Source organism: Diadema setosum, chromosome 19 (assembly GCF_964275005.1).
Source record: "Diadema setosum chromosome 19, eeDiaSeto1, whole genome shotgun sequence".
Lineage (NCBI taxonomy): Eukaryota > Metazoa > Echinodermata > Echinoidea > Diadematoida > Diadematidae > Diadema > Diadema setosum.
This window is the reverse complement of record NC_092703.1, coordinates 27,616,517-27,632,547: the sequence shown is the minus strand read 5'-3', so window position 1 is coordinate 27,632,547 and position 16,031 is coordinate 27,616,517. Positions and strand designations below refer to the sequence as shown.

At 40.1% G+C, this 16,031-nt stretch overlaps 1 protein-coding gene across 1 annotated transcript in view; it reads left to right on the top strand.

Moving 5' to 3' along the window:
• Window positions 1-12,945, top strand: part of LOC140242520 (monocarboxylate transporter 10-like) — a 33,406-nt gene extending 20,461 nt beyond the window's left edge. Inside the window, exons 2-5 of the mRNA XM_072322256.1 lie at window positions 9,233-9,921; window positions 10,518-10,658; window positions 10,982-11,207; window positions 11,794-12,945. Coding sequence (XP_072178357.1) covers window positions 9,233-9,921; window positions 10,518-10,658; window positions 10,982-11,207; window positions 11,794-12,539 — 1,802 coding nt within the window. The 3' untranslated portion in view covers window positions 12,540-12,945. The remainder of the gene's footprint in view (window positions 1-9,232; window positions 9,922-10,517; window positions 10,659-10,981; window positions 11,208-11,793) is intronic.
• Window positions 12,946-16,031: the final 3,086 nt, after the last annotated feature.

The window sequence follows — 16,031 nt, the reverse complement described above, 5'->3', positions numbered from 1 at the left end:
TGTTGTTTGTTTGTTTTTTATTATCCCAAGAAGGAAAAATGCTCCTTGCCTGACCAAGGAGAAATATCTTATCCGAAGTGCTTTGGTGTTCACAGCTAGCATTTTATAAGTGTACAATGACATTTTTTTATCCGGTGTCCGGTGATCAGGAGGTCGTATATAGGTTTTCTAATCCTACTCGAGTATGTACGCCCATGATTTTTTATCATGGCTACTACTAAAACACTGATCAATTCAGTGCTTATTTACGTCGATGGAGAGCAATGTCAATCGGTTGCAATGACATTTATCATTTCATAATGTATTGTTTGAAAGCATGTGATAAGTTTGGAACCTTTTTTTGTTGTTGTCGAGATGTCGATGTCAGCCTGTAAACCCCAATGCACTGCCATTTAGGATCGATGTCACTGCACTTTTCAGTCACGTTCGGAAATGCATAGTTTTTGTTTTGCTTTCTCTTGTTTTTGTTTTGTTCTCTTTGTTTTATTTTGCCCCTTTCGATTTGTCTTGCTTTGTCTCATTTTGTTTACTGTTTCTATGTTTTGTTTTTGTTTTAGCTCATCGTATAAAGTCAAAAGGCTGAAGTGATTGAGCTTTTAGCGATCGCTGATAATCGAAATGCGCCGTGAGAAAAAAAAAAGTTTTATCATTTTCACGTTTTCATGAAAAGGACAAAGAACTTAATCGGTGCATTTTAAGCTCACGTCTGGAAAAAAAAAAACACCGTATGAAGGCTTGATCCTTTTTCAGCAACCGGACGCTATGTCAAATAGATCATTGAATTAAAAAGTGAAATGAATAAAAACTAAGAGTTGACTGGTTGAAACAAAGCAATGATTTATTGAAAACTGGAAAGAGTATAAGTAAATAAGATAAAATTTTCCTAACAAGCATTAAGTAAATAGGGAGAGATAAAATAGAAAACGAATGAATATTAGAATATTTGAGATGCATAGATAGATACATACATACACGTACATTCATACATATACATGCATACATACATGCATACATATACATACATTCATACATTAATACTCTAAAATAAATGATTGAATCAACTGATTTTACAAAACTATCATTTTCTAGATCGAAACATCACCAGAAAATCCAGTTCATTGTTTAAATTGAAAAGAGCTTTTATGCACTTTGAATATGTCTGGCCGTGAAATTGTATATTATTGCATGTAAGCTTCTGGGATTTTTGCCAATGTGAATGAGAACAGTTATCTTTTCTTCTACTTCCGTTAAACTTAACAGGTGAATATGGAAGTGAGTTAAACGTAGCGGATATCACCTATGGAGTGACGATGATACTATAATCTCGAGCAGTTTATAAATGGGTAGATTAACTGGTAATAACGTCGGGAATCTAGCTTTAATAACATTATAGAGATGTTTTCCCCCATGGATCTCGATGGTATCATCAGTAACAAGTATACGTCATCATTGTCATGGCTGCTTGTGTTCTCTGCATACCACCACTGATGGTAATAGAAACCCAACAAGACGAACCTTTCATGGGTTGTCTAGATACTATGGTCTCATTGGTTCTTGCGATTCATGGTTACAAAAAGAAAACAAAAACGTATTTCATTTCTTTTTTTAAATTACAGTTGAAATGTGAGAGACAGGAAATGTCCCAGCTCTGCTTCCAAGACATAATTGTTATATCTATTTTTCTTCTGTGTGCAATAAGGTATCCGACAGGAACGTGCATAATATAGCTAACGATTTATGAAACTAACGAAATGATATGAGAAGAAATATTATTCAAGAGCAGGTAACTTTCCACGGCAGCACGCCAAATGAGATTTGTACGTGCACATCGTACTGTCATGCATGCTTTGTGCAAGAGCCATATACTTTCCTGTTTTGTTTTATAGTTGATTTACTGTAATTCATCTTTGTTTGTCTTCTCAATATTTTACAAACTGAAGGATAGCCTTGAAAGCCTTTAAACAGGTTTAAGGTTGCAGAAATGGAAACTCAGCACATGTTTGTCTGTGTATCGCTTTTTGAATGTGGAAAATTTCCTGTAAGTTGGACTACGTCATACGCCATTGTGTGTTTCGTAATATCTCGATGGGGCAGGAAAGGGTTTGTCGCTGTGATCCGTCGTAATATCGACTGTCTATAATCAGAGGAGCAACATATTACTATCCACTGTTACCGTATGATTACATAGTTCATATTGACTTACATTCAGAATAATCTTGAGTAGAATGCTTTATACTTGCCTCTAAACATAAAGAACCACCATACTGGTAAGTTACATTGGTGTTTCACTTTTGCATTAAATCTTGAGCTTGGAAAGGACCATGTAAACATGTCACTTGAAATTGAATACTGGCTGTTCATTAAACGTACACCCGTCCCTACGCCCCCTCCCCCATTTCCTTAACTTCTGAGATATGATATCCTTGACGATTCTTTATTGCAGAATGAAATGACGAGTGTTCATCTCATCAGGGAGAGGTGATCGCTTCCCTGATCACATGGAGAAGATTATGAGTACTTGGGTACGGGGTTGGGTCAGAGATGGCATGCTGGTGCAGAGTCTTTGTGCTTCCGCCCACATGAATTATTGCGTGATCATGGAAAATTATTACCATGCATTAATATTCTTCCCTTTTACTTATTATGTCGGCTCAAACCGGTGGACACAACCAACGGTATGAGAAATTTAAAGGGTGTGTACAGTTCTGCTCGAGGTGAGGATTTAGCTTTTAACGGTTTGCGAGATATTCAGAAACCACTCTATGAGATGTCAAAGAGCATGCAGTTCTAAGGGGTATCAAAAGTTTATTCGATGAAAATCGGTTTTGAAATGGCTGAGATATCCAAAAACAAGGTGAAAAAAAGAGATCCTAATAAAGTTGTGGCATGTCGCCTTTTATTATTAGCACTTTTTTGGATATCTCAGCCATCTGAAAACCAATTTTCATCAAACAAACGTTGAATCGTTCTTAAAATTACATGCTTTTTCATATTTCATAAGAGGCTTTTCATTATCTCACTTAGGAATGTTCAAAACATGAATCCCCACCTCAACCAGTACTGTACAGTCCCTTTAAGTAGTGCTTGATGAAATGACATGGGGGAAATGTTAGAGCAGGTAATCACTTTGCTCGGATTTTGTTCACTCATTGTCTATGACTACGTGCAAACAACTCGATCTGCACGACCAGTGGACACGTACACTCTCGCTTCTCCAGCCCAGAGAGATGGCGAGTGATGACTCCGCCTCCCGTGTTCGTGGAATCCCTGTTCGAACGCAAAGGAGCAGCTGTGAAATTGGGTCTGCGTTCGACGACTGCTTCGTGTTTGTTCCAAAGTCAGTGAGCCGAGCCTCGTTAGATGATTGTATGCAAATTATATCTCTCATTGCCCGTTGCACCTCTCGACATTCAATAGCCACCGGGATTTTGACACACAATGCGACTCTACGTTTATACGTGCTGAAATCAAGCCACGCAGTCCATTTTGTCAACTGGTTTTGAATTTCTACGGTTTTTGTGTATGTTTGTTTGTGTTTTTCCCCCTATGAGTATCAGCTGTGAATAATGGGATATTTGGCTCATACGACATCAGTTGACCCACTTACCGTAATCTTGTCGTAAGCCGCACGTCAAAAAACTACTGTGAAACGCACCGGTGTGAGTGGGCGCCCTCTATACATGGTGGGCGTGTTCTCTCAAGGGAGAGGACAGCTACACAAAATCATCGAAATACATTCAAAGTAAAGACTGTCTATGGGAACGCTTGTATGAATAATATCAAAAGATACCTAGATATACGTTCTCTGATATCTCTACGTCAGCTTCATATTCACTTGCATGACGTAGCCATTTGCCTGTGCAATACTTCGTTGACTTCGTTTGTTTGCATGCCTCTATACTTGCTGTACAAAGTCAAGAAGATTTATATGAGCGCTACATTGCTTGAGTATATCGCCTCACACCGTTGTAAGCGTTGACTACTAAGATAGGGAGTATGACCTACATGTGGTGGTGGTGACTGATCCCAGAACCCCCATTTTTTTTCCCACCCTGTCATTATAATTTTACAGTCGGTATACCGCGCCCTTCCTGTTAAAACATCAGGCAGTAATTCCGTTTATCGGTCGTCATAATAAGCCTAATTGTGTCAAAGCCAGACTGCTTTGTCAAATGTAACACATCCAAATCCGTACAGAAGTAACTTGGACGACTTTACTGGTTACCATGGTAATAGAAATCATCAACAAGATACATGTAGATTTCATACCTAAGTTTGTAATCATCTTCCAGTCCGTGAACGGTGTTTCTCAAACTGAAACTGCACACCCATCATTAGCACGTGTCAATACACGTTGACACGTCTGGAGTAATTTATGAAAGGAAGGAAACATAATACCAAAAGATTTCATCATATGATTGTTGCCATGGTTGCAGGAACAGATCTCCTTCCTGGTCGGAAATGATCACTCTTCTACCCCATCCCCATTGTCTGTTGAGTTTTCATCTCGGAATCGAAAAGAAAGAATCTGTCTCCAACGGAGTTTTCGTATTCCTTAACAGAAAGTATAGCTCAATTGGCTTATTTGAATTGAAGTATGAAAAATTAACCCAGTAGAGCAAGTGAAGAGATTAAATGCATTGTGATGATACATATCTCTTTTTTGTTGGAAATGGAAAAATGAAATGAAATGAAATGAAAAAAAAAATTAAATGAAGGAAAAGTCTACAAACAAGGATCTTTTAAATATGAGTATAGGGATATATCTTGGGAACATTATTTATTTGCTATCAACTTCGATCTTTTGTGAGGAGGGCAATCCCCTCGTATACGCCAAGGTAAAGGGGCGAATTTCTCTGTATTTTCGTTCCTTTTTTTAAAGTCCCAAGCCAGAGAGCACAGTGTTCAGTTTCAAGGCATTTGAAATGTCGGCCTCATTCTATTACTCACGAGTAGAACTTTACATTTTTTTTTATTTTTTTTTTTTTGCTGTTGTTGTAATCCGAATCACTGCTGTATATAGTATGTTTGGCAAATAGGTAAATAAGCACTCGTGACCAAACTAGGATTACAATCTCGCATTGAATTCGCATGTGTAAGCCAAAACGCGCTCCTTTGTACAGCAACAATAGATCTGCCTATACATGTATATCATTTGCAGAGTGTCTTGGTACTCAGTCTTACGACATAATACACCCCAGACTAGAATGAGTCGGCAAGATCACAACTGGTGAAGTAGGCAGTTATCAACAGCATCGGTACTTACATTATCGTATTGCACGGATACAGGGATAATAACAAGCAAATGAGACGCGATGACTTAGCAAAGAATATCACTGTCTTGTCCTCTGCTTCCGTTATGTATATACTGACAGACGCGTACGTGCACAAAGTCATCAAAAGCACTCATGACTTTATTATGGGCATTGATTCGTTTCATTTCGCGCAACATTGTAAGATTTGAATAGACCGAGAAAGTTCAGTTCTCCCACAACTGTAAAAAAATAATTATGGTGAACATTTTCATTATCCTGTTTGACTTTTGTGTGGATGTGCATAAGAAATGATGTCTTCTGCTAGAAGCATAGTATTCAATCTTGGATCTAGACATTCACATCTTGAAGTTATGCGATGACACTTCGTCGGTCGTGTCCGCACGGTTTGGTACAATGCCTTTTCTACTTCGGCTGATGCGCATGCTCGGGGAATCATGACGACACAATTATGTGCAAGGTGTGAGTTTATGACGTTGCGATGAGGTCAACCTCCGCCATTAGCTGACTTGTACTATTTTCTGAAGAGCATGATCATTCCAACACTGTCAGATTGGTACGCAGCCGAGGAAACAAGACAATAGTATGTCCAGGTGAACGACCATGAAATATTGACTTTAACCTTTGTGATACAATTATTGTTATCCAGGGGGGATTTCGTAAACCTTTTTGTCGGTATTTTTTTTTTGACACACTCTTATAAGCTACTGAAATCATTGCATCTGACTGGGTGAGAGCAAATTTGCCCGACAAATTTGTCGGACAAAACGCTTCATGAAATGCTCCCCAGATGTTTTCGTTTGTAATCCCCACCCCTCCTTTCTTTCCCTCCCTTTCTCACTGATCTCCCGGTAGGAGAAACAGGCATTTTGAAACCATCATCTTTAATAAACAGTACCATATTCAGGGGCGGATCCAGGAAAACCGTAAATTTCTGGTGCTACTTCCGGCTTCCGCCACTGATATTTGATTAGCACCGGTTGCTCTTTATAGTTTGCCTCCTTTTGTAGGTCGAAAATCATTTCTGAAGCTTTAAAGCAAGTCGAAATCAATTCATTTTAGATATCGACAAATTCAGAGAAACATCCAGAAAATATCATGATATCGATATCAAAACAATCCATTTCGGGATGATTCAAATATGGCCAAAATTGGCTGCAATCAAAATTATAAGCCACTGGTGCATTTCTGGGCAGTAATGTTCTCGAACTGAAATATAAAAATTGACATTTCTATGTTTTTTTTTTAAGGTATTAGAGACATTCTATGTCTAAGCATCTGCTGATGAATTTGCCAGGGCTATATAGCCTTTGTGAAGCAGATATGAATACAGAGATACAAAATAATATCATAAACTTTCAGGCCATCAAGTGCGTAATTGATGCATGGTCGTGATGCGACATGCCTAGACAGAGAGAGAGAGAAAAAAAATGTAATAATGATGAATGGGAGTTATTGCGATCTCATCAATTTAGAGTTTATAACTCGATTCAGGGTTTGCACTGTGACAGTTCATTGGTGAGGGGCTTATATTAACCTCGGGACTTGCACTTTTATCTGGGTTTTCTGTACCCATACTCCGTTCCCGGTTGTGATGTTTGAAAACAAAAGTATTTTTGTCACCAACTGAATTATGAACTGTGTTGATAAAACTATAGAAACCTTAGTGCTTCCTATGCCCTACATGCGACCGCAGAGTTATTGCTCTATGGGCTACTACCGTTTGACATGTGTTGATGATATCCTGATAATAAACGTCCGATATCTTAGACTAGCTAGGGTCAATAATTTGTTTACCTGTCAACAAGCTCTGTCCCTGCACAGGTCACGGCTCGGGCGATTCTCTACGGCAACAGAATACCCGCTTGTTTTTCTCATGCTCTTCCTATTAATTGTAGATCTCAAGTCCACTCGTGCTCCTTTTCTGTATTTAGCAAGAGGTCGGACACACAGTGTTGATGTAGTGGATGTGATATGATATGATATGATATGATATGATATGATATGATATGATATGATATGATATGATATGATATGATATGATGTAGGCCTACTTTTCTCTGATAACCATACGCAGTGATTATACAAAAGAAATAACTTAGCAAAATATTAACAGATGCATACAGGACATATTAGAATTAGATCTTCTCGAACTGGCAAAATTAATTCAATGAATTATTATGGAGGGAAACCTAAAAAACAAAACAAAACATGGTTTGTCTGAAGTACATTGTGCAGGACTTGAGTTTGCAGGATTTGAGTTGGCACGTCTATTGACTATAGAGGGCTAGGATCAAAGTGTTTTAGCCAAAGAAACCCGGATGCCATAGAGGGCGCGATTTCCTTCGGTGAGGTCATGCTGCCCGTGTTCGGTCAATCAAATTGTGCTAATTGCTCGTGAATTAATTGGTGGCGTATATATCCCGGCCTTGTAATACTCGCGTGTCGCATGCCCTTTACACGTCGTGTCAGTAAATTCCTCATGTGTGCATCTAACTGGTAAAGTATGATGCACGTACATGCACTTCCAAGAAATAAGGCCAATTCAACTTGGTTAAGGAGCAGAGAAGACGCTGATGCTAAAGGAAGCTGAGGAAGACTGAGGTTTGCGGAAATACCATCAAAGAAAGGAAAGGAAAGGAAAGGAAGCTGTTTGTCGTTGTTTGATTGATAACATGCTTTCTAGGGCAGTCCTCAGGCAAACAACATGAATATATTCGATATACCATTGTTTCTAATTGATAAAACCTGACATGCATAAACACACATTCCAGTTCCGTCAGTAAATGATTACACTTCGCTTTAACTGAGCCGTGATAATGTTGAACAGTGCCTGTTTATATAATCAACATCTAATATACACTGTCAGATACAACCTGTGACGTCAGAGGGAGAATGCCTAAACCTTGGCCAATGCTGTCCTAGCCTTGTAGTTACGGTCGGCAAAACAAATTTCCTGAATACTTTGCTTTGCTTTTGTAGAGATAATTGCCTGTAGGGCTTTCGCTCAATGACACTTTCTTGATCATGTTGATTGAACAACTCCAGAGGTAATTACAATGTACCTTGACCAAGCCGGCGTTATAGTTAAATAGCTTTCAAACTCGCCACAATTTGATTTTTCTCTGTGTCAGTTTGTTTGATCTTTTACATGTCTTTTTTTTTTAACATTAGTTCCGAAAAAGTGTGACTATACATTATCTACCTGTGGGGTAACATTAACATATGGTAGGACTTACTTATTTTGATGTTGATGATTTCCTCCATTTTGACATCTGGAAATTGAAGTCAATGCAATTGATAATCATTAACACATTGATACCCAAGAATACTCTGATGTTTATGCGGGACGGAGCTATACTAGGAGTCTTTTCACGTTAAAGTGATTCTCACTCACAAATGGGAATTATGATTATGATTATATTAAAGGGATTATTTAGTTTTGATTAAAATGGGGGATTCAGATTGTAATCTTTCGCCAGATAATTAGAAACCATTTATGAAATATGAGAGCATACAATCTTAAGTGGAATTCAGAGTTTATTTGATGAAAATCGGGTTTGAAATGACTGAGATATCCAAAAACAAAGTAAAACAAAGCGGTCCTAATAAAAGGTGGATCCCATAAGGACCTCTTTATCTTTGGATATCTCAGCCGTTTCAAAACCAATTTTCATCAAATAAATGTTGAATTTCTCTTAGAATTGTATAATCTCTAATGTTTCATAAGTGATTTCCAATATATAGTGCAAAAAGGTGAAAATCTGAAATCTGAATCCCTAATCTCAACCAAAACTATACCATCCCTTTAAAATGTCTCCTTGAACCCTTTAAGTTATGTCATATTGACTGATCAATCCGCCCAAATTAGATAGGTGGAGAAAATGCTGTCGATGATGAATTAATAACTTCAAATTGACCGTGGAATTCTCCCATTATATCTTCTCTCTGCTTTGCAGCATGGATCGGAGCGGTCTGCGCTGGTCTCACTTTCTTCATGTCACCTTTTGCCAGCGTGATCACCGACAAGCTAGGCTGCCGCCCCGCCGGCGTCATCGGCGGCGCCTTGGCCCTGGCCGGCGTCCTCGCCAGCTCGTTCGCTACGCGCATCGAACACATGTACATCACGTACGGTTTCGCCATGGGTCTGGGTTTCGCCATCGCCTACCAGCCATCACTCTACATTCTCGGTATCTACTTCCAGAAGAGACTGGGCATAGCCAACGGCCTCGTCACCTTCGGCAGTGCCATCTTCACCATCGTCCTTCCCATCGCTATGCGCGAAGTACTGGACCGCTACGGACTGGGACCTTGTCTCTGGCTCCAGAGCTCCATCATCTTTGTCATGCTTCTCGGCGGTCTGACCTACCGGCCGCGCCCCGAGGCCGTGCAGAGGTTGGACCTGAAGGAGGACTACACGCCGGTTGCCAGGGGCGAGGACGGCGCCGAGACCGACCTGCGCGAAGGCAGCGGCGGCTGCTGCGGGAAGTTAAGGAGGAAGAGGAGCTCGACGTCGACGACGAAGAAGTGTTCCAACCCGTGCGCGGGCGTAATTGACACTAGCATCTGGAAAGAACGGAATTACAGAATATGGGCCATTGGAGTGCCTCTCGGGATGTTTGGATACTTTGTGCCATTTTTCCATCTGGTGAGAAACAAGATTCGAGCAGCCGTACTAGTAATTTGTGTAATTACACCAAATCTAGAATAACACTGACCTAGAAAAAGAACCTCAAATCACTCTTCGTATACATCTTCATAATTTGCAGGATACTAGAATGGTGAATTCAGGATAAGCGCACAATGGTTAAGCGATCTCTCACAATTATTGATAAAAACAAAAGTGTTGAGACTGCGTAGTAAGTTCGTGTCATACTTATCTTATGATCGATTGCCATAAATGAATGAATAATATCAGGCGTCTAATACAAACCAAACCCATGTTACAAGAGAACAATAAGAGCATCTCCAGGAAGCTTGTGATGATGATAATGTTAATGACTGTAAATAATAACAATGATAGTGATAATTATGATAGAAAAATGATAACAATAACAACAATCAAATCTATCATTAATATCGCAATGTTGCCAGGTACCTTTGTAGAATATCCTTTTCAGGGATTTAACTAAAGTCTCGAATCAAGAATTTTAAGTTTAAGGATCCGACGCGATGCAACCACAGTGCCACAGTGAGCCCAGAGCAAAAATATTCAGATTGTATACTCTCTCCCGCTACCTGCAGGTGAAACACGTCAACGACACACTGCCCAACGCTCGCGCGGAAGTCCTCATCATGTGTCTCGGGGCGACGTCGGGCTTGGGAAGACTCGTGTCCGGTGTCCTCAGCGACCACCCGAAGATCAACCCCATCTACATCCAGCAGGTAGGTCTGTGGTGAGAGGATGATCATGAAAGATAGATCGACAGACAGACAGACAAACATACACACAGATCGACAGCCAGACAGATATACAGATAGATAGATTGATTGATAAATGGATCATTTTTTATATAGTTAGATAGATTGAACGATGGATAAATGAGTAGATAGATGGATACATAGATAGAGAGATAGTAAGACAGTGCAAGAGAAATTTACTGCGCGATGCGAAACGAAACAACATAAATAGATACTAACAAAGTATCAGCATCCTTTTTTGTTGTATAACGGATTGTTTTTGCCTTTCCGTCATTTAATTTTTCCAGGTCGCCTTCCTCATCATCGGCGTGTCCACGACCCTGATGCCCGTGGTGCGCAACTTCATCGCCCTGTGCGCACTCGTGCTCGTCATGGGCATCTTTGACGGTGCCTTCGTGTCCATGATGGGCCCCATTGCCTTCAACCTGGTCGGGCCGGCGAGGGCGTCCCAGGCCATCGGCTGCATTCTCGGCCTTATGTCCATGCCCATGATGATCGGGCCTCCCATAGCAGGTGAGCACCTCCTATCGCCTTGCGCCCTTTCCATCCCAACCTATCAGTTTTTGGTATTCTTTCAGTGACCCGTCAAAATTTATGGAGATATAAAGAGTTGTTATTTCAAAATGAACTAAGTGCCATTTTTAAACATTTCAAAGTATAGTCCAACATCAGGTAGAGCAAAATTAACACTTTCCAATTATACCTCACTTGTGACTTAATAGAAGTTATGATTAGAAATGTCTTGTATTTTCTTATCAATTTTTTGTTAGTTTTTTAGCAGCTTTAATCACAAATATCTCAACTTAACAAGAATGGAGTTAGCTCGTTTTGCGATTTTCTTTTTATTTTTACTAATTCATATCATCATAAATCTCGTTTCCCCCTTCCGCTTCGTAGCGTTGACTTTTGTTTCCATGCTTTCGTCTTTTTTTTTTCCTGTATGATACATTAAAGCAGTGTGATATTGCTTTTTCTCCTTTCTCTAGCTCCTTTTCTTCTTTGTGTAGAGAAACCATAAAAGTAAAGGCCATTTGTAAATCTAAAAATAAATGTCGGCGTTCGAAACCCTGTTCATCTTTTCTTGGTTTGTCTCTTTTAGGTATAATTTATGATGTGATGAACTCCTATGACATCGCCTTCATCTGTTCCGGCGTTCCTCCGATCGTTGCGGCCTGCATTCTCTTCCTCATTCGGCCCAGCCAGAGAGGGAACGTGAACCAGGACGAGAACGACTGCGAGAAAGAGGATACGAGAGACGATGTTGAGATGCACGCCCTCATGGTTCCCCGCGAAATAACCCCCGCCATGGCTGCGAAGGAGGCGCAGACGAATGGAAGCGCGTCTTACGAGAAGGGCGGCGGTAGCAATGGGATGGAGAAAGGCGGACTGAGAGGTGGGCGAGTTGAAGACAGGGGGAGGGATTTGCACGGGGACGAAGTCTCCGCCCTCCAAGATGGGCATGGAAGAAGGCGGAGCTACAGACGCGATCGAATGGGGTCCGAGATCGACGCGCGTATCATTATGCAGACGGACTTACCACATGACATCAGTATCAAGCCCCACCATCGTCGCGCCAACGGTGTTCATCCCGCAGAAAACAACAACATCACCAACGGGGAAATCGGTGGAAAGGACGTCGGAGCGAGCGCGTACGCGCACGAGGGTAGCACATCCCCGTACGCCCAGCGCAACCGTAATCATAGCAACCACTTGAATGGGGGTGGCAGCCAGACGGGCAAGACGCAAGTTTATGAGATGAACGGTTTCATTCACAGTTCGGACGCGCGCCCAGACGAGGGTTTGGCGGCGCTACACATACGGTATAGTCAAGAGACGACCGTGTAGATGAACACTCCCAGCTATTACTGGTTACTCTTCCCTGGATGCACGTAACCACAAATTGTCTGACTTTAAGTCCTCCAGGAGGAACTGCATTGACACATGTATGCAATGTTTATGTGTGTGGACGCCTTTCATGACAAAGTGCCTTTTACCATATTTACCATTCCGTTTAATGACAAGGTGCATACAATAGAGAGAATGTAAATTATACGAAAATCGATGTTTACCATGATTAATGCTTTTACGTTGGGAACTTTTTATTCCCGTTTGTCTTAGTGTGCCTAAGAAGTCACAATAAATAGTTGAAATACCACTTATAAGTATGCATTTTATGAGAAATTTATGCAAACTACAATAAGACCATTTCGTAATTAACTCATGTGTATATTTTGGAAAATGCCCTCCCTTTTTTGTTAGTTGGTTAGGCACTTCACTCATTTTCAAAGCGGCAATGTATAGCTTTTCCCAACGTAACAATGTATAGAATTCATGTTCAAACAAGGACCGTACTTGCGTAAACCAGCAGGTGACCAGTAGGAAGCATCCATTATACTGCTTTGCAATGAATGCATGAACAGAGTCCTTTTATCATTATTGCCAAATGCGAGGCTTTAGTTAATGAACACTTTGTTGCTGTCAGGCATGTCAGGTGGATGTGTTGACAAGCACTATTTGTAATAATTACATGAATAATCGTTACCTCCCAGATATTCATCTCGGTGGTTTTAAGAACTTGCATGCCTATTATGGCAAATATGACCCCCTTTCTGCTCATGCGTAAAAAATGGAACTCCAAAATGGCTTATTATTTTATATTGCAGCGTGTGCCTTTAATAGGCGGTGTATTAGCCTGAGTCGAATGTCGAAACAACTCGTAATTTCTTTTTCTTTCTCCTTGGTGGTATGGCCTATTCAGTGAGGAATGGTGTCTAAGTAGTCATGGCGATTTTTATTAACTTTATGTTCACACTATTGATATGAATATAATTATGCGGTACACTGATTATGTCCGCAAGCATTCCGTGCATTCAGGAGTAGACAAGGTCTGAATCAGACTATGTTGATTTTAACGAAATCCCCTCCATATGAATACACACGCCACGCCCTCCTCACCGTTGAGGTTGCACTTGTCTCTAACTTTAACCTGCAAGTCTTGAAGATAGATTTGTTGCAGATATTATTATTTTGCCATCTTCAAATTGGCAACACTGAATTTCACCGCATTACTTTAAACCTACTGGAGAAAGATTAGATAGAACTTGTTCAATTCATTGAATATGTATGACATTAGAATGAAATTTGCAAGGCTTTGTCAATATAACGCAGAAACAGAGACAGTCTCTACTTTATTTTTATTCAATTTCAATTTCAATTCTATTTCCATTTCCATTGAATAAACAGGGAAAATTATAAACATATTTACAGAACATATTTGTAACAATTTCAAAGACAATTCATTCAATGCTACAAGTCAGTTATAATGACAAGATGAATCACGAAAACACATAAGTGGTATCTATGGGACTTAATGGGTTAAGCGGTTTTCCCGCGACATCTAACTTGTCTAGCATTTCAACTATCATCATCAGTATCTTTGGTTTAGTCTGCAACACAGAGACTGTCTGATTTGACGTTCTGGCGTACCGACTGACTTTTCCCATTTTCATTATAATACTGAATAATGCTGTGTGGACATCATTGTGCTGTGTGCGGGATTACGTCCGGTCAGCAGCCAACATTCTCTCAAACTGAGTAAGAAAATATCCCCTTTCCTTTCTAACTTTCTTCAAAACGTAGAGATCGTGTTTCGACAGTGGGAAATGCGTACTTGAAGTAAGCATTTTCTTCCTTTTCATTGTGTTCTTGAAGCTGCCTCCCGATATACCAGGAAAATAGTTATTATGTCATGAATCTCTGGCCGCGACACACTTACTATTTACTTCTGGTCGAGACTTTGCATATAATGTGTTTTTGAGTGTGTTGTTTTACTTTTTGCTTTGTTCTTGTTGTTGTTGTTTTGTAAATGATTGAAAACCTTTAAAATATAACTTGTGTACCATTAATTTGTTTGAGCTGTGCAAGGTAGTGGCATGCGATTATTTTTTGGAGAAACTTTCCCAGAAAGAGAGTGAGATCATGTTCAGCGGTGTTTCACAAAATCATGAGATTGTTGTCAAGCATAATTTAGATAAGCGCTGACTTGGTGTCTGTGTCCGAGACTGAAATGCCCATAGACACACGAAATTTACGTAGGTCCCTATCTTGTGAATTTTATATTAACACATCACTTTCGGGATCTCGGCGTATACCATGCATTAAAAACCAAGAGTTCAGGTAGGTGATAAAAAGGGCTCAAGAAAATTCACTTCGTTGAGCACAATGACATAGTGGACAAGGCTCCGCTCTGGATTTGTAAACAGAAGGTTTGGGGTTCGAATCCTGCCTAGTGCGTTCATCCTTGAATGAGAGGCTTCCCCATGATGTCCATCTTTACCCGGATGTACAGGCCTACAGAGGAATCTCTTTGTAACGATCAGGACCTAAAAGACTATGCCAAATACCTTGTTATACCAGGTGTTTTTTTTTTTCAATATCAGGGTATAAACACAAATAGTTATCAAGAATTGGGACTTCTTTCAAAACTACCATGTTATAAGAGGGTTTTGTTATGTCCGACATCTTTATAACGAGGCTCCACTGCGAATGTGTAGGGTCAAAGGTTGCTTGCAGGGTATGCTGTCATGACATTAAACTCAAAAGAGGAGTGTTAATGCTGAAGATGCTGCCTTGAATTGACAACACCGTTGGCCTAGGCTACATTGCGTATATCTGCTTAGTAGGAAAAACTAACGTAATACAACGGCAGCAAATAACATCAGAAACAATGTTTCCAAACAGTTTAATGAGATTTACAAGCTCTTGATAGAAAGCTCTCTCATTTTGAATTATTTTCTCTTTTGCCACACTGTGCCTTGTAGCGAGAAGTTTGTGAATGAAGAAGATGAAAGATGAACCTCTGTCGGGATTGATTCGTATTGAAATCGATTTTACGGGACATTTTTATCAAAAGGTGCTACCATTTGGTGGCATGTCAGTATTGGGAGCACGGTGTGTCGCTCTGATAACACGACAGGTATCAGAATGGAATGACTTAAAATGCTGCAGCAGTTACGCAACGCAAATAATGTGTGTGGTCATAATTTATTATTCTGTATTAAGCACACCCGATCGCCTACTCTTCAGTAATCTTCAGTACTTCACTGTAATACTAGCGTAATGTATAGCCTGCTGACCGTCAACCAATGTTATACAAAGAGCACCTTAACTTCAAGATTGTGCTCTCTGTCTTAAAGTATTTAGATAAATAATCAGTCTTCCAGATGAGCAAGATCGCTTATTGCCTTCCTGAAAAGATGAAAAGTTAGCTTGTGTGTGTGATCGCAAAGTGGAGGGCACTTGGTTGATTATTTTTCTTTCGATCAGCGATTGTGTAAT